Genomic DNA, 22,581 nt, shown 5'->3' on the forward strand with positions numbered 1-22,581 from the left:
TACTGGCCCACACCTCTTAATCGTTGAATTCAGGCGTCTTCAGTCTCATGGCTACAGGTGTATAAAATCAAGCCGCTACCCATGCATTCGGCCTTCACGAACACTTGTTAAAGGATCGGTTGCTTTAAAAACCTCACTGAAGTACACTGAAGGTTGTACTATAATGGGACGACACCATTACAACAAGTCAGTTTGTTAAATTTTTTGCCTGCTAGATAGTTCATTGTGAGTGGTTTTACTGCAAAGTGGAAGTCTTTACAAACCACAGCAACTCAGTCACATAAAGTTACAGAGCGGGGTCACTGCTGAGAGCTGAGGTTTATTAAAGTCACCAATGCTCTGCTGACTCAGTAACTGCACCGCTCCAAAACTCCTCTGGCATAACATCGGGCCCAAGAGTGTTGCCTATATAGTGTTTTTAACACCATCTATCTTCAGAAAAAAGTAAACATCAAGAGTTAGGCTCATTGGGTGGTTAATTAAACCAATGCAGATGAAGGAAAACTGCTGAGTGTGTAAAAAGCTCAAAAAATAAAAAATAGATCATTTTAATTAAAAAGATTTGGTTGGTTTCAAATAAAACAAATAACACAAAATATTTAAATCCCTTCCCTATAATGAGAAATGAATGCTGGGTTACTCTCTACTACTCCAGCACATATGAGCCAGATGTTTTAACAACTAGCAGACAACCTGTGAGCCAATCAGATGGCAGCAGTATCACAATAAAAGCTGAGCCCTTTCTGTGCGTTTTCCCTAAAACACACAGAAAGAGCCTTTTACAGTTTATAATTCTGCTCTCCTGCAGCATTAAAGAAAAAACTAATTAAACTTTTTCTTTTTTTCTTAGATAAAATAGGACAAAAAGCGCACACATGTACACACACACATATTCATGGCCTTGTTGTGAGTTTCGACTTGTATCCAGGAGACGGGTAGGAATGTGAAGGGTGAGTCAGTGAGAGGCAAAGGACGAGACTGTCAAGGTGGCCGGTCCTCTGAGGGAGAATAATTATCTGCTTTAATTAAGTACATTAAACTGTGTGTGTCTGTGTGTGTGTCAAAGGCGGATTATGCTTGGGTGGGTTAAAAGAGCGTGCACAGAAAGACTCGTATGCATTCACATGCAGTGCTTGCGCATGTGTGCATCCAGAGTGTGCATCCATGTGTGATATCTGAAAGTGTTTTTCTGTGTGTGTGTGTGTTTACACGCTGTAATCTGCTGCATTGTCTTTGTGGGCTTCATGATGACAGCGTCACGCAACAGTCAACACAATAAACTTTGCATTGCAATGAGAGCTCATGCGCAGAGAGAATCCCAATTGGGGCCGGTGCAGAAATTCATGAATTCTTTGGTGCATCGGTACAGAATCTCACATTAAAGGTATAGTCAAGTATTTTGGGAAAAAAGTCGGAAAAGAAAATAAATGTTGGGTCTTGCGTGTGTTTAATGTCATGGAAGGAGAGAAAAGCATGAGGTCTGACAGCCCTAAATCTGCCCATGTTTTGAAATCATGTATTCTCTGTATGTGTATGTATGTCTATGTATTTAAGAGATAAAAATAGAGTATTATGCTGTCTTTTTCTATTTTTCAGCCTTATGTGTCAATCAATGTGAGCCATAAGCTCACGCTTCAGACTGCCATGAATATTCAGTTTCCAAAGTTTCTTCTTCTCACCTTCACCTGCTACAGCCACAGAAATCCCACAATGTCGAGACAACTCACAAGCACTAGGTGCTGCCCCTCAGCTGGCTTCCAGAAGGTGATAAATCAGAGGAAAGTGGGGTGTTAGGTAGGGAAACCTTAAAGAGAAAGAAGCTAACAGAACTAGAGAAGTTAGAGGATAAATGTGACTACACGCCTACTGAAAGGTACAGCATAGAATAACACTCAACACTCATAAAGTAACAAAATAACAAATAAAGGCAATCACCTCTGATCAACACCGCTTCCTACCCTATCGACAACACAGTGATATCACTGGGCAGGTCCTTCACTGCTGTGTCTGAAGTAGAGATCTAGGTCCTTCATTCTTCTTCTGGTCAAAACTGCTCTCAGTAAATCAAACAATAACACACTGACATAACTGCACTTGTGAAATAATATGTACTATACTGTGAAATAACTACCACCTCATGTAAGCAATGTAAGCCATTATTAAACAGTCTGTCTATCTTTAATGTTTTTTAGGTTTTGCCTTGTTTTAAATATTTTTTTTCTGGTTATTATGATCTTTTTCTATTTAGGCATGTCTTTTTTATATTGCTAGGTTGCTACACATCTCTTTGCTGGCATAATATTCAAAATCTTCCAGTTATGCGACGAACAAATTATCTTAACTCTGGAATAAGATAGATACAAAAAATGCACTTGACGTGCAGTTTATAGAGCTTGTTGATGTGATTGAGATCCATAACAGTGACCACATCTATAAAAGCAGATATTTTGGAAGTTTCAGGTGTGTGTTAACACAAAGCCACAATCTTCCTGATTGAGAAGTATCTACTGAACACTGCATACACTCAATTAGCAAAAAAAAAAGTTGACAGTACAATTAGAAAAAGACTGATCACATGTGGCTTGTTTTGAACTTGTTTTGACTTCTGGAATAATGTTCTTATGACATATAAAAAACCAAAGTGGAGATGTTTGTCCATAATCCAAAGGACTACAGGATATCAGCATAAACATATTCATACCAACTGTCAGCACGGTGGTGGAGGGGTGATGATTTTGCAGTTATAGAGGAGTTCCTGGTTTTGCAGTCATTGAGTCCACCAGGAACTCCTCTGTAAACTAAAGTATTCTAGAGTCTAAGTCTGAGGTAATCTGTCTGACAGCTAAAGTTTGGCCCAAACTGGGTCATGCAATCCCAAGCACAGCAGCAAATCTGCAACAAAATGAATGAAAAACCACCAAGGTGCTGCAATAGCCCAGTAAAAGTCCAAACCTCAAGCCTAAAGAGCGAGCTTCAATTATGTCTAAATGCTGTTTTCAGTCTTGCAGAAATCACTTGTGCACACATGAATATAAGTGTAAGTAGAATAAGTGTAAGCGTATAAGACTTTCACATGTTTTTTCTTCCATTTTTGGTTTTATTGATACTGAACAGAAACACTGAACAGATCTGCAAATTCTCACATGTGATAAAGCATCACTTACAAATGTGTCAATACTCAGTCGGTGTTTGGTACAAATATATAAACTTGCAAATTTTCTGCTCAGAAAACGTTCATAATCTAAACATTGCAGCGGTCACAAAAACATAATGGAGATAAACAACAAAAGCACAAACCCCCCCAAAAAGCATCAAAGTGGATTGATTATTCGTGCTGAAAGTCACAGAATCAAGAACATTTGAAAAGACAAAAAAACCCCAACAAAAACTAAACAAAAGCTTAAAAAAAGATATTTCTGATAGTTTAGTTTGTCTAGATCTTTTAATTAAAACAAACACATTTGACATTTTGTGTAACTAATAAAGAGTATGGGGTTAGGAAGTGAGAATGCACTGAAACATTTTCAGCCATCTGAAAAAAAGCAAACATTTTTAAAATAAATATAAACATTCTGGATTTCAGTAAGGTTAACAAATAAAGGAAAATGCATTTCACTTTAATTTTCACAAGTCTCAGTTAATGAAACTATTTGTATTTGCAGCCATGTTACATGTTGAAAACTGAATTTGCTAATCTATGCTAGCTACCAAGCAAGCTAATGTTATCCGCTGACATGACTCGAGCTCCAAAACAAAATTCAGCTGTCATTCTCGGCCCCTAAGCCTTTTTCTTTTTCAATTAGTGTACTCGTAGTAGTGTTAGTAGTGTTTAAGTTAGAGAACAATGTAAGTTTCATCTTGCATCGTCCCTGTGTTAAATTAGCTTAACGTTGGCTCTGTAGGTAACATATCACATAATTCTGTCAACTAGCCAAACTTTACTAACCCTCCAAACATTTCTGGTATTTAGTTTTCTTTTATTGTTTAGGTCAATAGCCATAGCAGTTCAGTTTTTTTTTTTTAAGAAGTACTTCAGTCAGAACGTGATATAACATCTCCAGATAGCAACTAGCCGGCTAGCTAACTTTCCCTTATACCTTCTAGTTCCACTAAACTTTGTATAAAATCTTCTTCATTAATGCCTAGTAATGAAAACCTAACTACCACACATGGGAAAACAGTCCCACTGAGTACTGGAGCTGAAAGTAATTGGACGTCTTTAACTCTCAATGCTGCCTAAGCATTTGGACCAAAAAAATAGCTGGTGATGTCAGAGTAAACAAACAGATAATGTTGCCCAGTTGACTGGATTTTAACATTGAACTAACATTGCAATTTGGTTTTGGAATTTAAAATTAATAATGCATCCCTTTGTCAAAATGCAGCATGCTAACATTGTTAGCTAACTGAATTGGCGAATGATTGCTGAAGGTTGCCGGCAGTCATTAGGTGAAATTAGCTACAAAGATGTAAACAGTGCTTCACCAAAAAATTCTCCTGTCATTGCTTTGGTTACTAGAAAATTGTTGTGGGTTTGTCTAGTTTGGATGGAAGATATTGGATTGTCTTTACTCGCCAAGTGCCAGCAAAACTGTGAAAAGTATCATACAAACTAGAAATAGAGACCTTTGTAATATGTTGGCTTGCTCAGTAAATCTTTTACTTTGGGAAGTGTTTGCAGACAAGTAGATATCTTCCATGCAAACTACAGGTGACTGCTGTAGTGACCAAAGCAATTTCAAGGAGTTTTTTGTACAGTATGCTCTTTGGGACCAATTTCATCTAGGGATATTGAACAACTGAATCTTTAGTTTGTTATGTAAGTGGAGCCCACCAAGCATAAATCCAAACTAAGAAAAACAAATGTTTATGTAAGTATAAAAATTACTTGCATTAACAGATGTACTGCAGCTTTACTACACAGACAGTCTCTGTCAGCAAGCTAATAGTTTTTGGCAAGCTAATCACTGACAATTCTTGTACTGTTTTAATGTATGAAACTTTTTCTCATTTATTTTGATTAAAGAACTTTTTTTATAATTAAAAATGCTTGTGAGATACAGTCAAATGAAAAAAAATGGCCACGACAAATGGAGGAAAAATCTGTGTATGTATGAAAGTTGAGATAATAAGCACACTCGGTTCTGTAGGAAGGTCAGATCAACATAAGGAGGTGGAAATGTCACTGTACTGCAGCGATGAGGAGTGATGTTGTCCTGAGGGCGAAGCAAGGAAATATACAGTGACAGAAAAAATTAGGACAGAAGCCTTAAAATGCCATTTACCGAAGCATAAGGGGAAGCTGAGAGGAACAGAGAAAAAAGCAGCATGTAATTCTGAAAGCCATCAAAACGTAGTTGAAAGGACAAAGTGTGAGGTAGAAAAGAGATTAAGAAGAATATAGGAAAGAAAAGCAGAAACAACATAAGAGGTAGAGACCACAAGAAAGGGATAGAAAGGGACAACATGATGCTTAAAAAACACAAAGAGCCAGATTATCTATTTTCACAATGTATTTTGAGCCAGAAAGTGGCGTTGCTACTTCTGGTGTTTAACTAATCAACAACCAATCAGTGCTGCTATGATGTGGATGCGAGAGTCCAGACAAGAGAGCAGGATGTACACAGTAGACCTGATGGTCTAGACACTGCCCTAAAACTACACGTTTTTTTTTCTTTCAAAGAAAATATCCACTCCAAACATGTTGTGAGTACCATTCTTTCGACAACTTCTGTTCACGAGTCAACAAAACTCTGGACAGAAATCCCAGAATTGAGCTTTAGTTACTATACCAGCCATCAAATCTTCCGTCACACATTTCACACAGCAAAATCTCCATATCCTGTAGGACAGAAGGCCGCACTGCGAAGGGTATCGAGGCAGTTGACAAGTATAAGGGTGCCCGTTAGGTGCTTCCACCTCTTGGTGATGGGGTTCCTCATCTTGTCCAGGCCAAGGTGGAGCTCCTGGATCACATCTCGGTAGCTATCCCCAACATGGGCGGCCCACGTCAGCAGGAAGTCATAGGCTGGTTTCCACATAGACTAAAGGGTTCATGGGAAGTGAAAGAAAATGTCTTTTTAAGAACAAAAGGCAAGAGTTTGCCAAAGACTTACACAAAAGAGGTTCATGTAGGGACGGAAATCTCCAACCCATGTAGACTGAACTTTAGCAGGTCTTTGTACTAAAGAGCTGACAGGTTTAAGATGATCTATGTTACTCCTTTCCATAAACCACACCTAGTATAGTATTTCGAAGGCTGCCGTGAGCTACTTGTTAGCATTTTGACCTAATTCTCCTGAAATTCTGCAATGTTTTGAGTAGTATTGCATTTTCTTGAAGAGTTTCTACCCAAGCACAGTAACTCGGACAAATATACTGTTTGTGGCTCACAGGGCAGTTTGATATAAAGAAGTTTAATATAAAATAGTTTATATATATATTTAAGTGATGTGAGTGTAGAATAAATATAGTCTGGAGCAACAGGCCATGAGATGCATAGTGATAATTACCGTACCTTAAACCTTAAAACATCTTATATATAAGTCATATAACTTAAAATTTAAGTGTACAAACATGACATGCAAATTTTTAGACAGTTTAACTCATACAGCATGTAAATTGTGAATAAAAGCTAATAATTCATTTGATAAATCAAAGAAATAAGAAACAAATTTAAAAGTTTTCTTTGGTGTTAAAGTAATTCACGTATTGATGTTGGTACATCCTGGTATACGTCAAGCCAAAACTCCTAAATTCTAATTCAGCAAGCTTTTAATGCTTTGCCCAAAACACAAAAAAACTGGTTGTAGTACATGTGTTAACTTATTCACTTCATGATGTGTTCCACAACATTGACAGTGTCCAGTAAATAGTAACACTGACTAAAGGGCTCTCACCTCGTTATCCAATAGACCATTCTTGTCTCGATGTGGAGCCTCATAAGCCTCCATTTGCTGTTTGGAGACTCGGGCCAGTTTCTCAGCAAGCTCCCTCCACCGGGATGCTACCTCTACTGCTGTAGTCAACAAGACAAAATCCAGGACCAACCTGGCAACCAGACCCTGGCAGTCCATCTTCAGCAATGCCTGATGGGTTAAAGAAATGGTCAGTCAGCATGAGCAAGGAGCAAAGAAAGAAATATCTGCATGTTGACTTGGATGAGATTGGAAGGAAAGCATCAATTTAAAATCACTATATATGCAAAATTTATTTGGAGAAAGAATAGAAATGAGAATTCATATCCATATTTATTGACCGTGAAAGTGTTCTGGTAATGATAAATTCACAGCACTTAAGCACAAATCACTTAATCACTTCAGTATTGTTTCACTGATTGAAAGAGATTTGAGACTTGGCTCTGTCCTGTGAAACAGCAACATCTGTCAAATCAAGCAACATTTCATAGTGTTTTCCATATTCAAGGACCCTGTCGGCAGGGTTACCATTTTCAGGATCAATCATTACTGGAAAAACACAACCACGCTACATAGTTCCACTTATAGTTCAAGCATAAACATGGTTTAAAATTTCTACGCAAGGTTAGAGGACACATGTCAGGTTTATTGCACTGGTATTCTGGACACATCCAATCGGCAAGGGATATTCTGTAGAGATTATCTAATCTATCCTGAGATAACCTCAGGATCTCGAGGAGCAGATGGAGAACAAACTGGTAAAAGGACATCTGGACTATTTGTGTAGCGTGCTGCTATAAAGACCCAACTCCAGATAAGTGATAGAATAGGTCTAAAAATTTGGATATGACCTTTAAAACCCTGTAAAAAACACCATAGATTATGCATAAAAGCAAGACATAGGTACCATGTCGTGGCCCATTGATTAGGAAAGTTTTCAGTGGCACAATTTCTGAAACCAGAATGTCACAAGTTATGGCTGAAAAACTGAGAGAAATTCAATTGAATTCAGTTTTATTTATATAGTGCCAAATCACAGCAACAGTTACCTCAAGGAGATTAACATCGTACAATAAAACCCCAACAATCAGACGACCCCCTATGAGCAAGCACTTTGGTGACAGTGGGAAGGAAAAACTCTTTTAAGAGGAAGAAACCTCCGGCAGACCCAGTCTTGGGAAGGGGCAGCCATCTAGTGTGACCGGTTGGGGGCGAGGGGAGGGAGACATGCATGTATGCTTACGGCTTGTGAGCTGCATGTCCCTCTGGACAATGACTTTTCAAAACGAGTATTAAAAACACTGTATTAAATAAGACTTGAAACAAGCAATTAAGACCATAATCAGATCATCAGGACAGTGTTTTCTGCGGTGGACATCAAACTTTGAGGTTTAAGGCACTTCCACATTGGCTTCAGATCCATCTTTTTTACACAATCTATGTGGAAAACCTATCCGAAACCAATGTGTCTTCAGTTGACTTGTTTTAGAAACTGTCAACGTTTATAATGATCTTTATTATCATCATATTTTTGCAGACATCTTATCCATTTCCTTTTCCCTTTCCAACACAGAATCTCCGTTTTTCCCTTTGGAACAATACATATCTACACTCAGACTTGTTTTCCACAATGTTTTAGAGAGGTATTGATGTAACTCTGATCCTCTTGGAGGCTGCTGAAAGGTAATGCAATTTATAGAGAGGTGTTTCTGTAATACTAACTAAGATTTAACCTTCAGGAGGTGTGATGTATTGCAGGGCTGTTGCGTTAGACTGCATTCTTTGTTCTCCATTTTAAAAATATTTTTCAGTCTTCAAGAGCTCAAACAAATTAGATTGTGGAGGACTAAAGCGGTGAATCCATTGTGTCATGGGAAAAGAGGGAAAGATAACAGAAGTCATATGTAGAACAAATAGGTTTTTTTTTGTTTGTTTTTTAAGATTTGTGAGCTGAAGAGTAAAAACAAAAGCTGAAAATACTTACAGGGCTTTCTGTATAAATATAATCCGTTACCATCCTCTTAGTAATCCTGTCCCTGAGGGCTCCTGCTGCTGTAAATACGTTTTAACTCAGAAACCCAGTTAAATGACGGTTAAAAAGTATTGAGTTTTAATGAACGCAGCTGACTGGAAAATATGCTCCAGGGGAGATTTTTTTTTTTGTTTCCTGAAAAGAGACACAATAGCCAATAAGACTATTTCTGTTTTAATGACCCCCCCCCCCCCCCCCCCCAAAAAAACCCCAGCATGTGTGCATGTGTGTTTATTTCAAGACAAAGCTCTGGGCATCAAAGTGAGGCACTATCTCGTGGTGAAACCTTTCAGGTTCTTTGTAGGGAAGTTATTTTTTCTCCTTTGTTGCTAGCCCCAGAAAAAGAACAACCTAGTGGAAATGTGTGGAGGTATTTAAGGTTTTGTGTTTTCCGCTATGACCTAAATGAGTAACACCAGGAATGTAATGCACACATCTTTAGGATTTTCACATGAGGATATTTCCGTGCAAAAAGATAAATTTTAGTTCAAAGAGCATTTAATGTGAACTACTCCTTGAAAGCCGCCACACAAGCATTCATGGGAACGTGCAGTTATTATTTAAACGGAAGCACCACCGGTGGGTTGTCACAATGCTAGAATTTCAAACTCAGTGCAGAAAATACTCAAAATTATTTTCGACAACAAGGGGAAGAAAATCATTAAAGATGATTAAAATTTCAAAATATTTTTAAGACTGTAACAATATCATTCAGGGCAACATTATTATTAAGCTGTCTGACATAGTGCCAAAATAAACCTGTAAGGTGCATATATATGACAAACATTGTATATTATATCTTAGATAGCGCTAAAAAGCCAAAAAACAATATATTTTTAGGCTGCCTGAGGCAGTGCTGTGATTCTGGTGACTTGGCACCACATGTGATCGCTAATGAAATAAGAGTTGGTAAGGTAGGCAACCAATGTGTTTGGTAGACTAGTTTCTGGTATTTTCCCAGGTTCAATCTGGGACTTTAAGAGGAACACTTTATAGACACAAATAATTATTATCTTCTTAAAATAGGCCAGGAGTGATAATGGTTGCTGCCTAGCTCCACAAAATTAATGTTATAATTCGGTATCCACAGATGACATAAAACATGGACAAGTCATAAAAATGAAGGCCACCAGATGGCAACAGCTGTGGCTGCAAAAACACTTACAGTCCTCAAGAAGTCTATGGGAAAGCAGCTCACCATCCTGACAACTGTAAACACTTTCCTGTTGAGTTTATGGGCCCAGTCACTTATCCACCCTTCCTCATTACTTTGTTTTTTCAGCGAAGATGGTGATACCAAAAAATGCCCAACTCGAGGGTTCAAAACAAGACTTCAGAAACCAGCGTAGCTACAAACTTCTGCCATAGTGCCTATGCCACTACCTGAATGATAACATAAGATGGCTAATGTTGTAATTGCTAGTAGCTAAACAGCTAACGTCAAAATATGTGCCACCCAGGTTAACATCTATGATAACTTTTTAACTATTACCTAAGTAATAATCATTTATTTAACAGGAACTTCACTGGGAAATGTTTTTAGGAAATGAACTGTAAAATATGGGGCTCATTAATCAAATGGGATTAGCTAAAAGGAAATATTAAAGTTAAACAGAAGCACGCACTTTTAAAACTTTTTTCTGTTAACTTCTTGCTTTATGTTGTATTCTACAGTTGCATTACATTACAATGATATGCTATACTTTTATTTCCTGTGTTTAATCTGTAAAAAATGCCAAATAACCAAATAAATGTAAGTCAATACATTTTACTTACTTAAAACACTGCTACCGTGTTATTAATGTATATTTAATAATATCCATTTAATATATTATTACATGCTACGAAGAGTAAATACAAAAGTACCTTTAATAATAAAAGCATATAACCCAAATAAAACTTCATTATTCAAACAAATCTTTTTTTCTTTATACTGACTCTTTACTTCAAATGTAAACAATATCAGATTTTGAACATCATTTGTACATTTTAAAAAGATTCTTGAGGCACTATCTTGAATAAAACCATATTGATACCTTTTCTACGACATCTGTTATCATATCTGTGCCTCATATTGTGATTTCAAGTTTTGTGCTGTTATGCAAGCCGTTTCAAAGAAAAGAGCTTTGTAATTGAGAACTATCCAGCCAACAAAAATGTTTCAGTTCGTTAGGAGAAAACCTCGAACACAAGAGCATCACAAAATTTGATAAAGCTTTTTCTACTGCCTGCCTGTCAGTCAGCTGCAGCTTCAAAGCTTTACTCACACAAACACACAGACACACACACAGACGCACACACACACACACACACAGTCTCCAGCCACCAAAACACTCTAATCTGAATCAAAAAGATCAAATTTCTTTCTCTCATTCTCTCCCTGTCGCTCGCATTCAGATTCAAGATAAGCAACAGCCTGCTGCCACATTATCTGACTTGCACTCACTCTGCTGTAACACTAAAGCACTGACTTTATGTGATACACAATAAACTACCAAAACAACATGACAGGAGTGAGAGGTTGTGCAGTTTCCTTTCCCATTTACTGACGGTCACATTAAAAACAACACATTACAGGTGTTGCGTACCTGGTTTTCAAAGGTTTTTGTAAAAATCTGATCATTTGGAGAACTGTGTAAAGCTGTGGTTGGCCGTGTGGTTCTCACACCATCACATGTGTTTTGGTGCTGCAATATTGGCTGATGAGAGATAACAACATTTTATAAACATACAAAGTGTGTACTGAGAGGCAGGAGAGCTGGTGTAGTCACAGGATTGTCAGTCTGAAGCTTTTGCATCCCTTTGGACCTTTGGGTTTCGGTTTTCTTCTACTTGCTGATTTGTTTAGTTTTTCCTGTGCACTTTACTTTTGCTTTCACTCAAAAGGTTTGCTTTTAAATTAGTTTGCATTAAAACATGCTTCTCGACAAGAACAGTCCCATCTCACAGATGTCATCACAGCAACTTTTGATTTTGATGTGCTAGGAATGAGAAGGAACCAAGTGGAGGGACTGGAGCCTATCCCAGCGATCATAAGGTGAGTTGCAGGGCTAACACATAAAGATGGGCCAATGTAGAATCACCAAGTAACCACACTGCACGTCTTTTGGAAGAAGCTAGAGTTTCTAGAGAGATCCCATGGAAGCACAGAGTACGTATGCAAACTACAGTCACAGCAAACCAAGGGATTCGAACCCAGGACCTTCTTGCTATGAGGTGTCAGTGCTAACTACTGCACCACCAGGTCTAACAACTGGGGAGCAGTTCTATCGAAATAAAGGAAGGAAAGTTAAACTGGAGTTTTATGACAGCAAAGGGGGAGACAGAGGATGAATGTTACAGTCCAGGAAAGTAAGTTCACCACACAACACAATGAATCCAAATTTACATGCAAGCAAATAATGTAACAAATATCTGGAAATTTAATAGGACGTCTGGAAAATACTGTTCTACTAGTAATACTAATACTGTTCTCCTCAGGGACTGTATATAAAATATCCACGAGAAGGGTTGCAGTCTCTAGACAACTAGCCAAAAAAAAATCAAATGTGCTGATGTCTTATTGGTTTTTAATTCAATATATGAGCGTGCATATAGCATTTAATATGTGCATTTCTAACTGCGGATAAAAACTGTCAGTTCTGTTTCATAAATCGGGTATTTCAGAGGGTCAGAGAGTGAAAAACAGGGGAAATGATGAGATGAAGAACTGCAGGAGCTTCACTTCAGCTTGGATGAAACCAAACCTCCGACATGTAATCAGGGTAAAGTAAAACCTCTCACTGTTACTGGAAAGTGGTTTCCATTGAAAACCACTGAACTAATTCATTATTCATTTCTTACCAGTAATTGATTAATAATTGATATCAAAATGCTAGAAGACAGCCCAGAGGCTTCATTTTACAGCTCTTATAGCTTTCTGCAACTTCTGACATGTAATGCTACGGAGCTAACATGAAAGACGAGATGTTTACTATAGATATATAAATAGTTTTTATTTGTGCACTTCCTACTATTTCATGGTGCAACAAGAGTCAGCTCTACTGGTTGTGGCACACTCCATCTCACCCCGATGGTCATGAGCTCTGGGTAATGACCGAAAGAATGAGACTGGGAATACCAGCAGCCAAAATGAGTTTCTCCAGCCATGGTTCATTTTCCATTTGGACCTCTGTGTTTTGCACTTTGTTTAACCTTTTCACTCACTGTTTAGTTTAGCTTAATTTTCGCTTTTATGTTTGTTTTCACCCACTGTTTAAGATTAAGGACCAACAATGAATTGATTGGGTTTAGCCACTGAAAAGCCTCAGTTAGGTTTAGGTGGTAACAAGCTCTTGGTCAGGGTTGGGCTCTAAAAACACCCCAGTTAAGTTTAGGTACGATAAACTACTTGGGAGGTGTTTTTCCTGTTCACAGTTATAACTTATAGTTATCATCTCTTCCCTGTGTTCTCTGCATCTTATTGTCCAATTTCTGTTTATGGACCTGGGCTGTTTTGTTACTTCCGGTTTTATTTTAATAGTCATTTGTCACTTATGCTTTGTGTTTATTTTTACTTCCTGTACCTTGTTTCACTTGAGTTATGCCTGCTTGTTTACCCACCTATTCCCAATTTCCCTAATCAACTTGGCTGTATGTCTGGCCTCAGTTTTCCCCTGATGTCTTTAACTCTTCCTGTTTTCATCCACAGTGTAACTTCTATTTATGTTTGTGGGCTTTGTTTTATTCTGCTTTTTTGGATTTCCTCTATACCAATATAAAAGATTTTTTTTTGCTTTGTTAGTCTCAAGAGTCTCCATTTGGGTCCATTATCTACACTCTATGACAGGTTTAGGCAACAAAAAAAAATACTTGGTTGGTTTCAGGTACTAAAACGAATCGACTGCAGCAACAACTACTTGGTTAAATTTTGGAACTAAAAGGTGCTTCATTATGTTTAGAAAAAGATGGTTGTTTAGGTTAAAATATAACTGAATAACCATCCGTATTGATAAATGACAGTTTGGGGTTATGATCACTTCCAACAAACGACTCCTTGTGCATAAGATATATACCAACAGCTTATTACACATCTCAGCTTCCCAGTGAACACATCAATAAATTGTTGCTGAGAGAAAGATATCTGAGATATTACACTTAGATGTGGTTTAGCTCTGATGGCAATAAAGTTTCCATATAAATGCATTGCTCAAAAAAATAAATAAATAAAAGGAACACTTTATAGTAGTGACACTGAGCCTATAGCAGTGTAGGGTCAGTGTCACTACTTGTAACATGATGTCATACTTGGACTCTACAGAGGTTGCACAGATAGTCCAACGATGGCACATTAATATGTGTCTTTCATTTCCCAGCACAGTCTCAAGAGCACAGAGGAGATTCCAGGTTAGTCCAGGGGAGTTGGATAGGACTGTAGAAGGCCCAATAACCATCAGCAGGACTGGTATCTGCTCCTTTTGGCAGGGGGGAACAGGATGAGCACAGCTACAAAATGACCTGGTGTGTATATCTCTGACCAAACAATGAGAAACAAGACTTTATGAGGGTCGCCTGAGGGCACGACATCCTCTAGTGCGCATTCTGCTCACTGTCTGGCACTGTTGAGCCTGACTGGTACTTGCCATGGAATATCAGAATTGGCAGGTCCGCCATTTGCGCCCTGTGCTGACCTATGAGAGCAGGTTCCTTCTAAGTACATGCTACAAACATGAAAGGGTCTGGAGACGTTGTAGAGAACGTTATGCTGCCTGTAACATCGTTCAGCATGATAGGTTTGGTGGTGGATCAATGTCCGGCTTCATGTGGTGAAAGTATGCAGGCAGTTCCTGGAGGAAGAAGGAAGAGATACCACTGACTGGGAGCCACACTCCCCTGACCTAAATCCAGTAGACGACCTCTGGGACATTATGTTTTGGTCCATCTGACACTGCTAGGTTGTCTGTCAAAGACTGTCCAAGAGCTCAGCGATGCCCTGGTCCAGATCTGGGAGGAGATTATTCCAGGACACCATCCGTTGTCTCATTAGGAGCATGCCCAATGTTCTCAGGCATGCATACAAGCACGCAAGGGCTATAAGAACTACTAAGTACCATTCTGAGTTGCTGCAATGAAATTTCAGTAAAATGTGGCATCCTTTGGTTCCTAATACATTGCCCAGTACATGTCAGTATAGATATTATTTTTTCTCCCATTGAGAGCTGACCTCTCACCAGTGTTTTTAATAGATTTAAATAAAGGAAATTTTAATTAAAAATAACACTTATCTGGGTCAAGGTTCGGTTGACTAGGTTATTCTTATTGTTCTTGTTGGAAATTATTGTTGTAAACAGCTTCAAAAATGTCTGCATAAAGGTTAATAAAATTCATGATCTTTAGAAATAACTGCAGGTTTAATTCTCCCTGCTGGTTTAACCTTTAAGAAAGCAGTTAAACACAACAAATACCAAAGTCCTTGATTTAATTTGGTGAACCCAGAAAAAGCCTTGTTTTTGTTTACTATAATAATCCATCTGATTTATTTTACAGTTTGTGCAAAACCAAAATACTTAATCCTTCAACCTTATAATTCCAGAACCATGTAATTTCCAGTAATTACAATAACCTAGTTTAAACTTCTTTACCTCCTCCGTCTTTCCTAATGCAGATTACAGGCCTGCCATAAAATTAATTAACCTGAATCACCTACAATGTTCAGGTCAGTCTTTTCAAACCAAACTGAGATGTTAATTTATTTTCTCTCTAACACCTGCCTGATGAGTACTTTGGCCTTTCACTGTGACGTCCTCCATCTGCTGACTCAGGCTTCACGCAGGTCTCAGCCTAAATATAGTGCCGGTCAGGCCAGGCTATCCAAACATGTCAGGTGCTGTCTAGAAATGGCATGATGTGTTTGAATGCAAGGCTGGAGCTCCTACAAATGTAGGAGAGGTGTGTTATTTTAAGCCAGAAAGGATTAAAGCAGGAAGGACCTGGTGGTTCATGAGATCATAAGAAAACTGGGAAACCAGTGAGTGCAACAGGCAACTTAAAAGGAATTAGGCAGTCCTGGATTTTTTTGGTTTCTGGAAAAAGATAATAGTCATCCAACTCTCAGATATGTACCACATGCTCAGTGTGCACCAGATGGAGGTGAGGGGTCAGTGTCTTGCTCAAGGACACTGTCAGCTGTTGTTTCAGCTCCAGCTGGAGTCATTTACATTTCACTACCTTCTCTATTTTGTCTTTGGGGGCGTTTATTTGTTTTCTGGACTTAATTCTACTAAATAATGCTGATTTTTATTTTTATTTTGTCTCTAATAAAAATGCCTATAATAAAGAAAAACATCCGTTTTAATGTACTACTTTGACTGATACAGCTATGTCAGTTAATAAAAACAACTAAAATCATAAAAGCAGGAAGGAATTCATACAGTATTTAAGGAGCCTACCTTGTAAGACGTTTACAAACTAAAATATGCACAATACCAATATTAAGTTTAAACTTTTTGGTAAAATTACATCTGAGGAATTGTACCATTTCATGGTACTGATAACGTAAAAAGTAGAGGACCACAACTGGATCCTTGAGGAACTCCATTACTGATAGCAAGACAGCAGCAAAGTCTACAAAGCTACAAAATAACTGATGCATCATTCCTTCATCCAATTCCTGTGTCGAGCTTGGTTTTTCCAGCTTATTAACTAACAATGTGATTATGAACTAAAAATAGAAAACGCTCTGCTCCACGAGTGACTGAAGTGCTGAAACAGTAGGAGATAGTAGCGGGCTGCAAGAAGACCCCGGAGCAGACGGACAGACGGAGCTGACAGCTGACCGAGCGGCTGTCAGACAAATGAGCTCCACTTCCAAAAGCTTTGACAGGAGAGCGGCAGGGAAAGAGGGGGAGAGCACGAGCAGGGTGGATGATAATACTGACAGGTAGCAAAGAGAGCCAGACAGAGAAAATGAATACAAGGCAGGCAGATGAGAACAGAAATACAAACAGAAAAAGCTGAAGGACAACAGTATCTCAGACAGATGAGCAAACAGACAAATGTTGTTTTTTGCCCAATTTTCTCATTTTTATCATAAAATGAGATTAAATTTAATAAACATTCAGCCAAAACCATTAAATCTCCTCATATTAAAAGAGCCAAAGCAGCTTTTGCCAACACAAAGATTACTTTATGACCAATACTGAACTTTACCCCGAATAGAAGGTTAGATTTAATTTCTAAACGTGAACTGAGACATTCGTTTGTTTGTAATTTTGCATCCAGAAAACACAAAAATGACAAAAACTGAACTGATAAACTTGTTTCATGACATTTCTCAACTTTTCATCTATTTTCATTTATCACTTTGGTCATATAATCCCAGTATGTCAAAGTGGCCAGCCTAACTCTTATCAACATTACGGATCAGGCCCCCTGGGCATCATACTTTAAATCAATGAGTAATTTTTTATATACACGGCTGACGTGATTAAGAGGTTTCAAATTAACCCAAATCACAATCTTTTCTTAAAGTTAGGTGAACAGCTCTTGGTGCCAAACCTGAAAGTAAAACAAGAAGCTCCCAACCGAGACATGAACTGAGGTATCCTAACTAACAAAACTCACTTGGTCTACTACAGTACCAACCCTTCAACCTATGAATGTGGGCTTTGTTGCTATTTTTAAAAAAAGAGACCATTATATCTTAAGATCTAATACTGACATAGCCTTCAGGTCAGATGTAGCAAAGGACACCTTGTGTGTGAGAGAAAATGGAAAATCAAAACAAAGCAAATAACAGCAATTGCTATCTGGTGGGGCAATACTCTACCAACTTCAAGTTGCCAGGGGATGAATGACCAATCTCTGGGATTGTGCCACTGAGTCCTAAAGCTTGGCTATCTCCGCGTAGTTCTCAAGAAACCCTGTGGGTGTTAAGAGGTTGAAGAAGCAGCCTCTAGCTGATTCCCCAACAGGAATTAAAGTTACTTTATTAGACTCATCAGGAACTTGGATCTTTTCCCTTTGCAGGGTCCTTAGCACAAACTGGCCAGGATTTATTTGGAAAAAAACACTCTTTGTTTGTGTGGAGGTAAGGCTCTTAGCTGCAGAGGATCTAATGTTTCTCAAACACATTTCACTTTTGAGGTCCAACAAACCTGCTGCAGCCTGTTCTGGTTAATCAGTCTGTTCAAATATTCATTGCTTAATTAACATGCTGATTTTTACTGGCTGTCACAGGGGAAGGAAGAGACTGTGCATGTATGAAGAAGTCTAAATTTTCTGAGCTGTGGTGCTATTGCTGTTTAGGTTGATGGCCTTGGTTTCAGTTCGGGGGATTGATTACGTCCCCTTCTGGAGTGATTCTCCCCGCCTCCGTGCACGGATCTATTATTAAAAGACGCCCTCCTGGCCTTTGAGCTACTCTGCCCTGCTGACAAGAATAAGGGGCGGCTTTCTCATATCGTCCTTTGCCTTTGCAACTCGATACGGGGCATTAAAAAGATCTGCCGGGTTGGTGTCAGGTGCCCTCAAGCCCTCCAGCTCCATCCTGATCAATGCCTGTGCTCGCATTTCACATGGGAACACCTGTCGGCTAGTGCGGAGGAGAGGGCTGCTGTAAATCCTGAACCAAAAGTGCTTATTCTGCAGGAAAACCTTTTTAGGGAGCTGGGAAGCTAAAGCAGAAATCTCTCACTTTTTTAAAGACAAAAAATTCTAGTGTTTTTTTGCCATATTCCCCCCTTTTAGTTTGCAGCTTGTTGCTTCTCTAGTGTAATTTCTCTCCCCGTCTTCCATTAAACTGATTACCTGAACACATGTGCGGTCATGCTGGAGACTAAAGACGGCAAGATTAGCGGGGCTTTGTTTGCGGAGCTATTGTTCAACGAAAATAGTCTAAGATAATAAAAAGATTTGGATATATTTGAAACGATTACATAAGCAGATCAGCTTCAAGTATTGCAGAGCAGCAACTCAAGAGAAAGCTGCAGAGAGCGGGATATTTGCAGAGCAGTAGCAGGAGGCTCTTACTGCAGTTTGTGTACATCATCAAAAGATTTTTACCGTGATTGCGTCGTACAGGGAAAAAAAAATAAAAAATTCCAGCTGTGCCAGCACGCCTGAAACTGCTTATGTCTTGCCTTGGTGCAAATGTGCCCCTGTGACTGAGAAGTGCATTATGATGCGTTTATTTGGCAACATACCCTGGACACAGCAGTTGGAAAAAAAAGGGGGGAAAACATGCCACTTTGCCATTTTTTTATTCCCCTGAAGAGGAAACCTCGGCTTGAACTGCATCACTGAACCTCCTACGTTCACACAATGCCACAGAGAAATGAAAAGTTTTTCCAGTGCACATGGCTAAAATGATGAACTGCGCAGCGGTCTGAGCAATTTAACCCAAAGGGAGGTTGGGGGACAGTTCATAAACTACTACTTTGTTCTGTTCCTCCTTTTATTTTTTTGGCCCCCTCACTCTTTCTTTCTTGTTTCGACCTCCTGCTGCAGCTCAGGCCTCCTGTAATGACTGCTGCTGTGGAGAAAAAGCAAAACAGAAATAAGAACGAAAAGGGGGAAAAAAAATCCTGAGAAATCTTTTCAACTCTGCTGCTGTGTGGGCTCACAAAGAAAATAAAGAGAGTGAGGGAGCCAGGAAGAGAAAAAAGTAGTCATAGATCCAAACAAAAAAAATGGATTAAAAGCAAATGTTGGTGGAACAATTATGGCACCTTAATTAGGAGTGAGAGGAGAATTATGGGAGCTAAGCACACGCTCTTTCTTTGAACAATCTTATGACTTAATTTAAAAGATAATTCCAGCCAGTGTGACATTAAATATTGCTTAGCAAAGTCTCATCTTGAATTTGTGCATTTTGATTTTTAAAACCAGGCATGATGAGAGACAAGCTGAGGAAAAGCTACATGCCTAATAGTTAGCCACTTGTCAATCACTAGGTATTCACCTTAAAAGGGAATATAATTTACAAAATGAACACTGTGTTTAATGGCATTAATTCAAATTAGCAACAGTAAAAGCCTGGAGTCTGTGGTTTGGACTCCATGATTCAGTAGTTTTGTTTGGCACTTTGTTTTCAGACAAATACATTTTTTAGTTTGTCTTTCACTTCCTGGTTAGGTTTACATTTAGACTGAAGCCTACACAAACTCTCACAGGATGAGAGGTGCGGTATGTGCCGCAACAGCCTTTCAATCTGGTTGAGGTCTGGACTTTGCCTGGGCCACTGAGGCACCCTGATTATTTTCTTTTTCATTCATTTTGTTGTATATTTGCTGCTGTGCTTTGGATCATTATCCTGTTGCATGACCCAGTTTGGTCGGGCCATTCAGACACATGGCCTCACATATGACCCTAGAATACTTTGGTATACAGAGGAGTTCATGGTCTGACTCAGTGACTGCAAAAAAGCCCAAATCATGACCCCTCCACCACCGTGCTGACAGCTGGTATGAGGTGTTTGTGCTGATAAGCTGAGTTGGTTTTGTGTACTGTATCCCATCATCTCCACTTTGTTTTCTGTCTATACTTTGCAAACCTAAGCTGTGCTCCCATGTTCTTTTTACCAAGAACCTTTCTCCTTCCAAACAAGTCATACTCGTTCAGTCTTTTTCCTAATTGAGCTGTCGTGAACTTTAACATTTAACATGCTAACTGAGGTCTGTAGAGTCTAAGATGTAGCTCTTGTATTTTTGCACTTTCTCTGGGCACTGCACAGTCTGACGGTCTGCTGGGACGTCCACTCCTGGATGTTTCAGACCAGCAAACTGCCAAACCTTCTGCTTTCATAGAGGTGCTCACACTGACTCCGTTAATCAAGTGCATTTGATTAGCAGCACCTGGCTGCAGCTTATGTTTAATTTTATAAAAGGACTTGGAATACCTTTGTGCTATAATTTGCCAGGCTGGCTCTTTAAAGGTTAAGCTAAAAGCCTCACCACTTATCTACTGACAGACATGAGAGGCATCAATCAGTGAAGCAGAAAACAGTCCCACTTGTTTGTGCAAGGTGTTGCAGCCTATAGTTACATTTCAAAGTCAAGCAAGCTTTAGGGTATGTAAAATGTGCACAGTATTGTCACCTTTACACGAGTTAGAACTTTTAATAAACGTTTGATGTCGAGGAGAATCTTTTTTTACCCTGAAATATAACCCTAACCACAATGCTTTTGATGCCTAACCAACCACAGAGTAAAAAGATGAACTTTTTTCCAAACTGTCAGGTGTTTATTGAGCCTCCACTACCCCTCGTACCATCTACGTGGAGTGTTTTTTTGTTTTTTTCAGTTATAAAGAGGAATCATGCTAATGTGACATTTCAGAAGGGTTATTTCAAATGCTATTATCAAAAATCTGATCATTTGGAACTTTAAATTTACTCGTTCCACTTAAGGAACCTGTTCTTACCAACTCATGTCTAAAATTCTTCTTCACTTTATCAGCTCTCACACTGTTCCCTCAAAAGATAATTTCCATCCTCCTTATAACAGAAACCACAGGGCAGCACAATGAACCAATGACATCCCATCAAGATGTAGATACTTCCAGAGTTTGTACCCATCATCGATCATCAATCTTTAACCCGTCTTTGTTCATCCTGCTTTCCTCACACATCTTTCCAAGGAAGTCATTAACATACACAAGTGACCTTTAGTATGACCTGAATTTGATTCTCAGAAACCCACAACATATTTAGTCATATAATCCCTGCGTTGCTGGTTGCATCCTGATTCGGACACACCGATTACTGTGGATTTGGCATTCTTTCCTGCAGGTCTCGTCCAGCTAAAGTAAAAGCCAGAGAAAACAATGAATGCCTTGTTTGTTAATCGAGGATTTTGAAGCCGCTGGTTCTCATTCAGTGTTTTGTTGAGTAACAATTACATAAGACGAGCTATTTTTTCCTTTGAGGAGAAGATCTGGTAATTCAAGCCTCAGGTCTTTTGTTCCTGCAGCCTGATTAACACAATTCACCGCTCTCCGGGGAAAACCTTGCAGCAGGAATTTTTCACAACAGGAGACAATAAGGTCCAGATGAGTCTGGACATAAAGCCCAGGGATAGTTTTAAGGAGTCCATGAGCTGTGTTCAGGGTATGATGACAAATACACCCTAAAATCTCATCGAGTGAACAGACAAATTAGGCAAACAAATGGTAACAGAATCATAATACTCAGTCTCATTTGTCCAATAAAAAAAAACTATGCTATGAGGCAAAACCATAAAAGATGTAAATTTAGTGCCAAAGTCAAACGCCTTTGTTCTGGAAGATAAAAGATAATGACTAGCGGTATAATGCACATAAAAATTAAGCACCACTTCAGGCAACCTGTTAAATACTGAAATATCTACTCATTGAGCCATCTTGTTGTGCAGCCAAACCTTATTCAAACCCACAGAAGCTATGATTACCTGAATTTTACTTTATAACCTTAAGTCCAAAACAAGAAAAGACATTTTGGATATTGGACATCTGTCCATTCATTGATTAAAATAAATAAATAACCTGCCTGCCTGCCAAGAAAGATTCAAACTTCCAGGTTGTCTTCCATATTGTGTAGTCCACCTAATGTTTTCCTCACTGGAATCACTGATGGCAGTAGAAGCAGTAATCATCAGACACACCACAATACAATACTTT

At 38.8% G+C, this 22,581-nt stretch overlaps 1 protein-coding gene across 3 annotated transcripts in view; it reads right to left on the minus strand.

Annotated features, from left to right (window-relative positions):
* Window positions 1-3,074: 3,074 nt before the first annotated feature.
* The window catches only part of sh3bp4a (SH3-domain binding protein 4a), a 36,531-nt gene continuing 17,024 nt past the window's right edge, over window positions 3,075-22,581 (minus strand). Inside the window, exons 4-5 of one of the 3 annotated variants that reach the window (XM_005452316.3) lie at window positions 6,900-7,088; window positions 3,075-6,044 (exon numbers count right to left, since the gene is read on the minus strand). In XM_005452316.3, coding sequence (XP_005452373.1) covers window positions 5,820-6,044; window positions 6,900-7,088 — 414 coding nt within the window. In that variant the 3' untranslated portion in view covers window positions 3,075-5,819. Of the gene's footprint in view, window positions 6,045-6,899; window positions 7,089-19,263; window positions 19,460-22,505; window positions 22,531-22,581 lie in introns of those variants that run through there. The other 2 variants (XM_019352192.2, XM_013272194.3) reach the window with 2 other exon arrangements.

The sequence above is a fragment of the Oreochromis niloticus genome, linkage group LG23 (genome assembly GCF_001858045.2).
Source record: "Oreochromis niloticus isolate F11D_XX linkage group LG23, O_niloticus_UMD_NMBU, whole genome shotgun sequence".
Classification (NCBI taxonomy): Eukaryota; Metazoa; Chordata; class Actinopteri; order Cichliformes; family Cichlidae; genus Oreochromis; species Oreochromis niloticus.